This window comes from Stigmatopora argus, chromosome 4 (genome assembly GCF_051989625.1).
Source record: "Stigmatopora argus isolate UIUO_Sarg chromosome 4, RoL_Sarg_1.0, whole genome shotgun sequence".
NCBI lineage: Eukaryota > Metazoa > Chordata > Actinopteri > Syngnathiformes > Syngnathidae > Stigmatopora > Stigmatopora argus.
In genome coordinates, this window is record NC_135390.1 from 6,426,274 (window position 1) to 6,438,875 (window position 12,602).

The 12,602-nt window shown below is 38.2% G+C and overlaps 1 protein-coding gene across 1 annotated transcript in view; it reads right to left on the bottom strand.

Annotated features, from left to right (window-relative positions):
* dop1a (DOP1 leucine zipper like protein A) overlaps window positions 1–12,602 on the bottom strand; it is a 31,258-nt gene that overhangs the window by 8,329 nt on the left and 10,327 nt on the right. The window contains exons 14-28 of the mRNA XM_077598558.1: window positions 12,139–12,396; window positions 9,728–10,250; window positions 7,619–7,902; window positions 7,389–7,541; window positions 7,212–7,312; window positions 6,855–7,120; window positions 4,588–6,709; window positions 3,861–3,972; window positions 3,472–3,654; window positions 2,968–3,093; window positions 2,556–2,690; window positions 1,986–2,041; window positions 1,579–1,683; window positions 1,145–1,211; window positions 876–1,020 (exon numbers count right to left, since the gene is read on the bottom strand). Coding sequence (XP_077454684.1) covers window positions 876–1,020; window positions 1,145–1,211; window positions 1,579–1,683; window positions 1,986–2,041; window positions 2,556–2,690; window positions 2,968–3,093; window positions 3,472–3,654; window positions 3,861–3,972; window positions 4,588–6,709; window positions 6,855–7,120; window positions 7,212–7,312; window positions 7,389–7,541; window positions 7,619–7,902; window positions 9,728–10,250; window positions 12,139–12,396 — 4,636 coding nt within the window. The remainder of the gene's footprint in view (window positions 1–875; window positions 1,021–1,144; window positions 1,212–1,578; window positions 1,684–1,985; window positions 2,042–2,555; window positions 2,691–2,967; window positions 3,094–3,471; window positions 3,655–3,860; window positions 3,973–4,587; window positions 6,710–6,854; window positions 7,121–7,211; window positions 7,313–7,388; window positions 7,542–7,618; window positions 7,903–9,727; window positions 10,251–12,138; window positions 12,397–12,602) is intronic.

Below are 12,602 nucleotides of genomic sequence, written 5' to 3' on the forward strand. Positions count from 1 at the left end.
CAAAATCTATATTTATTATTTGATCTTCACTATTTACATTGTAAATACTGTTTCATTATTTAATATTTTAGTTTTACATATGAGTTTGATAAATAGTAGGTGTGTCTTGAGCACTCTGCAGGTAATATGATAATAATGTTCCAGCAAACTAGATTCACAGTCATTAAGCACATAAGGAATTCATGTATATGGTGTTTCGTCAATTTTTGAGAGTAGAGCTGGGCGATAAAATGATAATTATCGAAAAATTTTGTCCACAATAATAATAAAAACTGTCAATAAACAAAAATACTTTGAAAATCATGATATTTTTTATTCTTTTTTCTTATAAAGTAAGGTAACGTAGTTACCTTCATAATTAAATAACAAGGAAAGTAATTTATTGACATTTATTCACAGGAGTTTGAATCTTCAAATATGAAAAAAAACATGTGAGTTATTGTGATAATTATCGATAGACTTTTTATTTTTATCATGATAACAATTTTTCTCATATCGCCCAGGCCTAGTTGATGGGGAGGATAAAAAGTGTTTTAACTGTACCTTCTTGTAAGAAAAATATATTTTGTATTCACTTGATACTATAATACTAATACTTCATATTAATCTTTGTTAGACTAGGTTGACATGTATATGATTTCTGGTTGTGACTAGTGACATCAAGCCTATTTTGTTGGAGCCTAAGTACATTCTACTACTGAAATAAAATGCTCAAGACACACATTGATCATTCATTGGTGATGTGCCTTAAAATCTGAAAAATAGGGTACATTTCAAAGTTGTTTTAACTGCAATGAGCAGTAAAGAAAATTAAATTTTACAAGAAAAATGGATGATCACTTAGCGTGACACTCTCATAATTGCTAGAAACATACCTTCAACATCTGCTTCAGGGTTAGCTCCATCTACAACTATCTGAGGAGAGGCCTTCACCTCCAGGTTTCTACGCAGCCATGTAGTTTGCTCCAAAGAAGAGCCTGCTATTGTCCCAATGGCTTCCACCACTTTATGTGTTACATCCTGTGAACATCATTGAAATTAATTTAAATTAAATAAAAATTAAAACAAAACAACAACAAAATAAGAACACTAACACAAAAAATACTCATCATTATAAACATGTTAGAGGAAGCAAAACAATTACCTGGAGCTCTCGCTGGTCCTTTTTATTTTCCAGATTGGGATTCTTCAAAATGAATTCATTCAGAACACTAACAAATACAGAGGATTAATGGGAATATGTAAAACATAAAACAGTTAACCAAAGTAACAGCTAACATCTTCTGAAAAACACTCGTACTAAGTACTGTGGAAAATAGTGTCCTATTTTTCTATTACTGTCAAGCCTTCCCCGAAGGCGTCAATTTTCTCAAAATCTTACAGTGTGCCTTACAATTCCATGCAGCTCATCTATGGATAAATATTGGGTAATCATGCATGTTATGCCATTCCTTTTTAGCGCAGCTCTATCTAGTGGATCCATAACAAAACTCCCAACCATGCCTTCCACAGCATCTTATAATGCGTGTCTTATACGATAATAATGATTAAAACTGGAGTGAAGAATGAGAAACCAACCCAAGTATTAAAAACTGTCCTGGTGCAGGCAAGCCTAACTGCACAGAGTCCTTTAGCAGAGCTAACAGAGAAGGCCAGCTATCCACTAAAGTAGATACAGGAATCCTGTGGGGGAAAGGAAATAATGTAGTTAAGTTGTGCAGTTTTTATAGGCAGAAAATGTTGATGTTTATATATATATATATATATATATATATATATATATATATATATATATATATATATATATACTATATATATATATATATGTATGTATATGTATATGTATATGTATATGTATATGTATATGTATATGTATATGTATATATATATATATATATATATATATATATGTATGTATATATATATATGTATATATATATATATATATATATATATATATATATATATATATATAAAGAACTCACCTCTGTACGTATGCATAGAAGAACTGCAGCATGCAGACTTCCAAAGAAAGATGTTTCTACAAAGACAACAGAAACATATTGAATGACAATGTATGAACTGAATAGTAAATGTGATAATTAACATGAAACATTTTATAGAAATGTTGCCTATAAATAACTGATTGATTAAAAGTATGGGGCGATAGAAAAGTGTCATTTTAAAATACTGATATTAAATTACTATTAACATAGACATGCATATATATATATAGGTACAATGTGTTATAATATTTCTCTAAATTTTTTTAGGTATGTTCCAACATGTATGGAAATGAAATCATGTTGTTTTCTTTTCAGATCATGGAAAAAGCTCTATCAAATTTGTCATAAAACCCACTAATATACTTCATTTGTTGTCAGAACTATACTTCAGAAGTAAATTCAAAATACTTAAAAATTAGGAGTTACTTTTCAATCACCAAGCAGAATTCAATACATAGTTGGGATTAAAAAATGTATGTCGACTGTCTGTTTCTGTCCAGCTGTATACTGATATTAAAAAAGTTCATAACAAAGTTGTACAAAATAAACCTTGTCCTTTGCAATGGCTGGTGGCTGCTTCAGAACTTCTTTGACGGTGTGCATGACCGTTTCAGTCCGCATGGCACTCACTGAACGAACCAGCTCAACCAGCAGCAGTTGTTCATCACTAGCTATAGGAATCACCTAAGAATCATTCACAACAACAAAAAACAAAGCTCGTGTAACTGTCGCAAATATACAGAGTAGGTACATAATTTTTTTAGATATGAGAAATATTTTTAAACATTTTATCGTTAAAATGACTCGAAACTCAAATTTGTAGGATGTGCAAAATGAACTGAGACTCAGTCTTGACTTCAGACTTGAGGCCAAAGACCTGAGACTTACTGGTGACTCATAAAATGAAGAGTTCACCCATCCCTAAAAATGTGTTGAAAGGGAAAGGCAGGCATCACCCCACCTTATTTCTGACAGGAGTCTTGATCTGTTTTCTTTCATTCCAAACATAGGCAATGGCTGCCATGAAATGAGCACCATGGTTCATGGAAATTGGGCCAAGCAGCTCAAGGATTTGTTGACGAATTTTCTGGAGGTGATATAGAAGTGAGAAATTTATGACAATCATATTAGAAATATTTGCACTAGGATACAGGATTTAATATACAAAATAAAATGTTGCCATTTGGTGGCATTGTAAGTTTGGCAGTAAATGCTAAGTAAGATACAATAGGTTTGATTAACTTTACTTAAGGAGCAAGCAGTTTTCTAATAAAAAAAAATAACAGAAGAGCATTTCATCTCACAATGATTTCACATTAACTAATTACTTCCAGATAGCATATAAAAATTTGTGTTTGATCACCTCAAATTTTGTATTGTTGGAATACTGTATGGCCGAAAATTGGATGTCGTTAGCTTACAAATACATTAAGGCTATGCCAGAATACATTGTGCTTTTATGTACCTTAGTGGAGCCCAGATTGATGTTGGAAGTGGAAGCAGCAGAAGCAGCAGCTGGCTTTTCAGAGCTGTCAGCATGGTGGAGGACACTCCACAATAGTGTGACGGAAGACATGATGGTGTGAAGAATGGACAGGATACCTGATCGAGCCTCAGCCAAGTGCTTCTGGTCAACACTGACTTGTAGCTGAAGGTGATTAGTAAGAGACTCAGCAATATTATTCATACTTAACAAAAATCGTATTCTAAATCTAGCATTCAGTATATTGATATTCATAAAATAGTGAAATTAGAAAGACAATAATAATATATTTCGCATAACCTTGGCAAAAACAATGTTTTTGGTGGGAGGGCTCGGCTGTACTTTTAATATGCGGTCTACAGTACCCTCACCTGGTGATACTGAGAAGTGGGATCAAGCAAGCAGTAGTGGATAATTGCAGTAATCCCCTCTAATACTGTCAGGAACAAGTCCGGAGGAATACAAAGAGCCATCCACTGGGGTCTGCAAGGGAGAAGAATTACATGTTAAATTGAAGCCAGTGAAGTAAAAAATATAAATACTGTATTTTCCAGACTATAACTTGTACTTTTTCATAGTTTGGCTGGGCCTGTGACAAATACGCATGCAACTTATGTTTTTTTCATTTCTCGTTGACCACCACCTGTTATGTTGTTTTTTTAGGCTATGGATATCTGAAAAGCTGTTATGTTACTGTAGCCTATTTAACCTGTTGGTCTCCATTTGACTATTGTTACTTTAACATGTCCTTGGTTTCTAATAAAATAAAATTTAAAAAATGCCCTCCCAAAAATGCAACTTATACTCTCCAGTGCAACGGTTATATTTTTCCTCATCATGTATACTACTTTGCCTTGTGCAATATATACTCAAGTGTGATAAATAATGGCAGAGTGCCACCTTGGTGTTGAAAACATAACTTCACATGTTCAAATCTAAGTCAATTTTCCCTGTAAAATGTATAATTGTCAATATAAATGCTTTATAACTAATGAACTATTTTTATTTGCTGTAAAGAGATTTGAGATTGTTTTGAGACTAAAATAATAATGTAAGAATTATAAATATCTGCAATATGCATTGAATAATTGTTGTTACCTGATGTCAGTAATCCCAGTCTCATAGCGGTACTGGTGAAGAAGATTGTCCAAGTTCCTGCAAAGCTGCAGGGTGACTGAGGCAACCACCCTTCTTAGAATCCTTCTCATATATGGCAAGGTGGCTGTGATAAGTCCAATCCACTGAGGATGCATTTTACAAACGTGGTGTTGATGCAGCGCTCTGATCACAGCACACAAAAACATGCCCTGAGCAGTGATCGGCTGTCCATGAAGGTATTGTAGTGATGTCATTGGCTGCTGAGGGTTGACATGCTCCACTTCACCACCTAAGACCTCGAACCCAGTTCCGCTGCTACCTGCTCCTATAGTTCCTACAGGGACTGCATTAGGTTCTCCTCCTTCTTCCGGTGGCACCAGAACTCTGTGCTCGAGTACAACTAGACTCTGAAGCAGTCTTAATAATTGGGACTGGACTGCACTGCAACTGTCCATCTGATCCTCTGAAAAGTTGATAACACTGTCCTCTGACAGACCTTCCTCCACTGCAGACGAGTTTATACCGGCTGATTGGTGGTCATGCCATTTCTGAGCGCTGAATATAGAGGAAAGCAGGCAATGCAGAACTACCTTCTGAACCTTACACTTAGATAGGACATCATAGATGAAACTAGCAAATCCCTTTGCTGATCCCCCTGTGACTTTGACCAGTTCACTGAAAAGAAGAGTTAGGACCTCGATACTGGTCAGCTGCATGGCCCGGTTCCCAGCTAGGTCTTGAGGGGCTGCCTTCACATGAGCAGAGTAGAAGCTTCTTAAGAAATACAGACATAGTGATATAATAATTTCCAGATACATGGCACTGCGGAAAGAGTGTGAGTGGGAGTCCTGTGGGATGGGGCAGTAAAAGTCTTTACCCATGACAGAAACCCTGTGACGAGCAAGGAGGTTTTGGAGCAAAGATAGCTGTGGGGTATAGGTGTTATTAATGCTAGTAGTCGATATAGCACTTACGAATCCTGAGGGAGAAGACCTTAGCATGGCAGCAATTGCTGAAAGTGCGTGCAGGGTTCTGGAGGAGTCATACAACTGGAGATATAAAAGAACATGCTGATATAAAGGATGGATATTGAAGCGAGGTTGGGAGGAAGATGGCCTACGTCCTGCGACACTAAGACTTCCAACATTCACATCTGAACATCCACTGGGTGAGCTAAAATCACTTTCAATTTCTGAAACTTCACCTTCTCCACAGCTGTACCAGTTCTCCAGATCGAGGCTATCTCCAAAAAATATACTGGGGGTTGCAGTTTTTTCAGCCTGGCTTGCTGCCTTTCTCTGTCTTTCCTCCTCCTTCCTTTTGGACTTTTTAGTCTTGGGCTTAGCCCCCATGGATTTGTCAGTCAGCTTCACCATGATTTTGCCTTTGAGGGTGAGCTGAGTACTGCTATGACTACGCTTGCGTGCTTGAGTGTTATCCACCTGCAGGTGCTGGTCTGAAATGGCCAAATCTAAGTTTTCAGGCAATGTGACAATGGATGGTGAGGAACTATGACGGGTGATGCCCTCTTTGTGCTTCTCCTCGGTAACTACATCAGTTGAAGCGACGCCAAGGAACTCCAGTGTTCCTTCAGCCAGCATCTCTGGCAGAGTCTGTTGGTTGGAGGAATGAAGAGGTCCACAGTCCAGTTGGGGGCCAGTAGACGTTTCTGAGGAAGTGCTCTCCGTGTCTGAATGAGGCCAGTCATCGGACTGAGTTGGCGCATCGAGAGACTCCTCGGCTACTAAACTCAGAACATTTTCTATAAGTTCATTCACAATAGAGAGAACAGTCTCTTCTAACGAATCTTCAGACATACTATCTGATGAAGCTTGCTGCTGTTCTGAACTGTTGAATGTGTTGTTAACAACCTCTGGCTCATCAAAGCTTTCATTTCCCACTGGAGATGAGTGGGAACCAGTTGATTGAGAAGAATGAGGATCTTCCTGCTGCTCATCAGACTGAAATCTACCAGTAAGTTGTAAATTCTCACTACTCAGACTCAGTATAGACAGACTGTCACTAAGAGGGTTCACAGTAAGACAAAATGGCTCCATGTCACCGACTTCAAGGGTTGTGAAATCTCCCTGTGTCATGCGGTCCCTTTGCATATGACTGAGGTCTAATAACAAAAAGAAAAAACATAATAAAACATTAAAAAAAGACGCAATTAAGGAAATAAATGGTTGATAATTGGTCATACCTACATAATATTTCATATTCAAGATCCTGTAGAACATCTAATAAACTTAAACAAATCTACTTACTTTCAGAGAAGCCAGAGTCTCTGGTGTCTATAGGTTCTGATGGTTCTTGCTCAACCAGTCCAGGAAAGACATTGGTCCAGTGGCGCTGGGTTTTTACTTTTTGAATGGAAACTCTATGGGTTTTTGGGTGCAGTAGAAGAAGAAGGAGAGGCTCTAGTACCCGGGCAATGTCATGACGCTGAAGGACCTGATTAAGCCATGCCCGGCCAACTGAACTAGTACACGGATCCCAATAACTCAGGCTGTCTAGCATGATAAAAAGAGACCTGTAGGGTTAAATAAATGAAGCCAAAAGACAAAGCTTAATAGAACTTAAATAGTAAAGAATCTGCAAAGAAAAACTGCATTGTAACTAACCTGTCAAAGGTACGATTAAATGGAGACGATTTGGTCATGTTTAAATCCTGTGTCAAATGCCACAGCACAGAAAATTTCACATGAGCTTCAAGCCGAACTCTCTGAAAGAAATTTGACTTCAGTATGGCTTTCATGGTGACACAGTGTTTAGTTGAGAATGACTTGCAGCACTCTGACCTTGTCACGGTGCATGAGCTGCTGGCTGATCACATCTTCACAGATGCTGGACGAAGGTACAAGGTTGTGGAGCTGATAGAAGAGCTCTACACTACGTTGATGGTGTTGTGGCGTTCCTTCACTCAATTGATCCCACAGGATTAGAGCCACATTCTAACCACGGGAAGAGAAAAGAGACATTTTACAACATTTTGGGGAAAGACAAATGGCAGCTCAAATTTGATTCCTACCTTGAAGAAATCCGTCTTGTTTGCAATGTACTTAAGAATTCCCTGAGTGAGTGGAGGCCTGATAACAACAGCCACTCGACCTTGGCTTGGACTCATGGGCTGGACAGCCTCGGAACTGCAACTGGCTGACACGCTTTCAGCTGTCACCATGGCCACAGACTGAGTGAGTCCCACAAGATCCATTAGCAGAGAAATGGCCACTCCTTGCAGACAAAAGTTGCTAGCCTGGCAGGAGGCATCCATTAGTGTCTGCAGCCACACTGGCAGACAGCCCTGCTCACCATCTGGAAACATACAGGTAAAAAAATATTTACTTAAGTTGTCATTACAAATTGACATTTACTCACTCATCAAGTATATTTTTCTTTGGCTAGCACACACACACCAGCCATATATTGCTGACTATAAGTCACACTTTTTTTCCATCGATTACCTGGACAGACAACATAAGGTGAAACATGTTTATTCCCGACATTGACAGGTGCATTGGCGCATAGGGATCCTTACTATTTCCAGAGTTGGCGGAGTTGTTCAAAACTGATAAACAAGATCAACCTTATACAGTCATACCGCTACTTAAGAATACCTCTAGGTACATTTTCCGGTTACGAATTTTCTATATGCAAATGAGTGACTCGAGATACGAAAAAGGTCCAAGTCACGAAATCCCCCAAAAAGTAAATGCATTTCCTTCTCCGTTATTTCATTTTGAAAATATTGTCGCGGCTGCATTGATTCTAACTTTAGAAACCTTGCTACCCTCTACTGGGCTATCACTTCATCGCTCTCATTCCATCTCATATAATGACAATAGAAGCATTCAATTCAATTCAATTCAATTCAATTGGCTGTCTCAAAACAACCACTATCCATGTTTCAAGATTCTCTCTTACATACGCGTCCACCTCGGCTAAATGCTCCCCTTATTAATGATTGCAATTCCCCTTATTAAGCAATTAAAAACTGTACAAATGCAAAGTGGCACATATTTTCACACACACACACACACACACAGGGCACACGTAAAAGTCTAAAATGTAATACAAAGTGGACGGCTTTCGGCATTAGAACGGGCTGTTGCTGCCATCTGACGGACAAACACGGGTATTACGTGTCCCATAATAACGGCTCCGGAGGGAACTATTTCAGCGGTGCAGGGCACATTTTCATATGCTTTATTTATTTTAAGACATTAATAAATAATTTCCTTATGATTTTCTCTCATTTTTATGTGTTTTCTCCCATCTTTCATACAAAATTGGGACACTTTGTCTGTCCAATTTTAAAGGGTTTAGTTGGTAGGACCGTGGAACGAATTAGAGAATTTACATACAAACTACACCACTACTTGCGAAAAAAAATTCTCCCGCTGTGATGCACTTCAAAACTTGTCTTGCCCTTTAAAGCGTATATCCATATTCACGCACATGCGTGTTATTTTGAGTGATTGAACTCATTAATGAACAATTAAATTAACCAATATACCATCCATTCCCAGTGCATCAGCTACAGTGGCTCTTGCATATTTTTTTATAATTCATATAAAAAGAATGTGTCTTGCAAGCCAGTTGGCATAAACAATGAGTCAATTAATCGCACAGTAGATGGAAATGAAGTCAGAAACTTTTCAACTTGTTACAACTTCCTTGTTTCCAGTGGCACAGCATGCTTTGACACAAGTGTCCACAATGACGGTTTCTCAGTAAGTGTGTATGTCCTTGGGCATGGCGGACCGCAATTTTAATTGAGCCTTTATACTCAGTGGTGTGTTGTCCAAAAAAATACAGTAGTATCTTATAAAGGTGCCCTAAATATTTAGTCCATGTGTTATGTAGAGGACAGGCATAAAGCTTTTCCCTGTTCTCTTTTAACTTGATAACATGAAGAATGAAAACATTTGTTTATTACACTATCCCCAAGATATAAAGAGAATTTACAACTAGGACTCTCTGGATATTCTGCCCCACACCATTCCAATATGAAGTGGTACCACTCATGCACTTTTACAAAACAACCCTGACTAGACTAATGAAATGTGTTAATAATAAAGCCCTGGTAATACCTTTTGATCTATGCACTAAATGTTGTTAGACACTTGATGGCGCTTACCATAGTTTTGCTCTTGTGCGGGTGATGCCTTCAGATTCCCCTCTGCAATGTATACTGGAAAACTAGAACACTCCAAGAACAGTTGGCAGGCAGCAGTAAAAGCAGCAACACACTCTTTCTGCAAAATAACAGAATCTGGGCATGATTCAGTCTGGTTCTCATGACCATGTTGGGAGCCCTCTAATACAAGACTGGATGATTGTACCAACAGCGCTCTGTCCATCTTGTCCTTTTCTACTTGATTTGAGGTTATATACAAGGTAATAAGTCGAGAAAGAAATTGCTGAAAGTGTTCCAAGCAGCACTGCATGACTGGTTTGTCCACAGGTTTAGGCTGAGAAGGGCCAGAGGAACGAATGCCAGCTTTTTGCAGGTGAGTGTGAAGTTGTCGTTCTCTATCAGGACCATTCTCATTATATTGTATAAAGTCTGTGAAGCCATTTTCAGGTGAGCAGTTGGGTTGATTTTCTAAATTTTTGAACACCTCCCCACTTGTATGTGTTTCCAGAGGTGCAGGAAGTGTCTAAGCAAAAACAAGAGAAGAGAAAACTGTTAATTTCCATCTATCTTCCTTTTACACTTTTGCAATGTAGATAACAGAAATTTTTACAATTTTTATATAGTATGTATAAACCACAAATTGAAGATTTTTTTGCGCAAACAACAAATCCTTCCTATTGACGAAAACTTCATATACTGTAATCCCTCCAATATCGCGGTTAATGTAGACCAGATATGGCCGCGATAATCGAAAAATCGCGGAGTAGCGTCACCCCTATTATAACTACCTTTTCAGGTAGTTCAAGTTTTAAAAAACATTTTTTTTTACTTCAGTGCTGAGTCCTAGTTGCAAGAGTGGCTTCCGCTTACGAGTTTCAGCATGGATTCAGCGGAAGCCACTCTTGCTACTAGGACTCAGCACTGAAGTAAAACAAAAAAAGTAAAAATAATAATTAATACCAGAAAAAAATCGCGAAGTAGTAAATTTGCGATAATCGAGGGATTACTTTAACATTTTTTAAAAGACGTCAGTCCTCAGTAGCTGCGGTGGGTCCCGTTTTTGCTACAACCTATTCAGCAAAAACTGTTTAACCAATGAAGATTCTGTGGGGAATGCTGGTGGTATGCAAAGCTTCCCTTATGAGTCTTGCTCTGAGGACACTTTGACACCGGACAGTCGAACCACTGACCCTTCAATTACTGGACGACTTATTCCAATAACTGTGGATCAGCTGCACAATGAAGGAATGTCTATTGCTGGATTGTTGGAGAATATGTATGCGTTTATGTAGAACTTGCAGCTTTTGTCCACAGCGGTTGATCTATCAAGAGGAATTCATGTAGATGTAGACATACACCAGGAACAGCGGAACAAATTAGAATGTTTTTTTAATTTATGGTCAATGAGTGTATTAAATCTGTAACTGGCTGGTGACCAGTTTAGGATGTACCCTGCCTCTTGTCCCAAGTCAGCTGGGATAGGCTCCAGCACACCCGCGGCTCGAGTGAGGAAGAGCCGAACACAGAATAGATGGATTGGTGTATGAAAGTGTCAGGGGATTTTTCTCAATCTAGTCAGTGGGGATATTTTGGAACTTGGACTCAGATGGTAAGGTACAGTATTTTATCATCCATATGCTCCTCTGGGTGGGGGAGGGATCAGTTAAAAGTATTTGTTCGATGTACTATGTGGCATGTTTTCCACTCTGTTGGAGATAACTACATGCTATCTTTTTTCTTTTCTACTTCCAAAGAGAGTAGAGGAGAGCTGGACGCAGCTGTTTGTTAACCATCATCTTTATTTCAAACCCTTTTGGGCCCAGCTCAGACCATGTAACTCAAACTATTGACTGTATCCTAACATCATGCCACAATGCACTCATTAGAACAAGAATTGCTAGGCATGAACCGGTATTCAAACATGTGGTCATATCTTTTACCTCATGGTCACACGAATACGGGATGAATAAAGTTATCCAATCCAATGGATGGAGTAGGTCGGGTGATCACATCAAAGCCCGAAACCAACTGATCTGAGGTTTAGTTTTTTGGCAAGGAACTAATTTAGGAGAAATGAGTGAAGAGTCTCAAACTAGACACAAAAAATGTGATGGAAAATGTGCCATCAAACGTAAAACCAACGATTTATAAAAGAATTTTGAAAATGATCAAGGGTGCCCAAATGTTTTTATACCAGTGCATATGGCATTATTTCCAATTTACTGATATTCAATGTGTTTAATTTACTATACTGAACATAAAGATATTATTTAATATTTTAAAGTCAACTGTTTATTTTTGAGGACTGGATCTTACGATCATTTATTATAGATAATACATACATATAAACTTGACCAAGTTTGGAATGAACTCATTTATGTTGAAAATGGTTAAACACTGACTATACTCACGTTATCATCTCTGTTCATATTTTTTGCCGAGTCTGAAGAATTTCCGTGGGAGCTAGAAAGAATTTGAACTTGGGGACTTGTAGACACAGCCAAAGGGGACACTAAAGGTGGCTGTACTTTGCTAAGGATCTTGGAACAGAGACGCAGGCAGTGAGTGAGCTCTCTGAGCATCAGTGTCGGCAGGTGAGTTGTGAGTGCGGCCACCATGCGCAGCAGGAGTTGAGGAAGATGCTCTGTTTGGATCTCGATGTACGTCTCCTATGACAAGAGGTGACAGATGTAACAACGATGTCTTTGCTATACAATCGTACACAATATCTTACTATTTGAATGTTAGTCATGTTTTAACTAGAAAATGTATCCCTTAAAAAAGATCTCTTTTTAAACAAGTTACTTTTTGCTTACAACACAAAATATGCCAGTGGCACAAAAAACAGAAAGACTGAAAGAAAAAAAGAAAAACT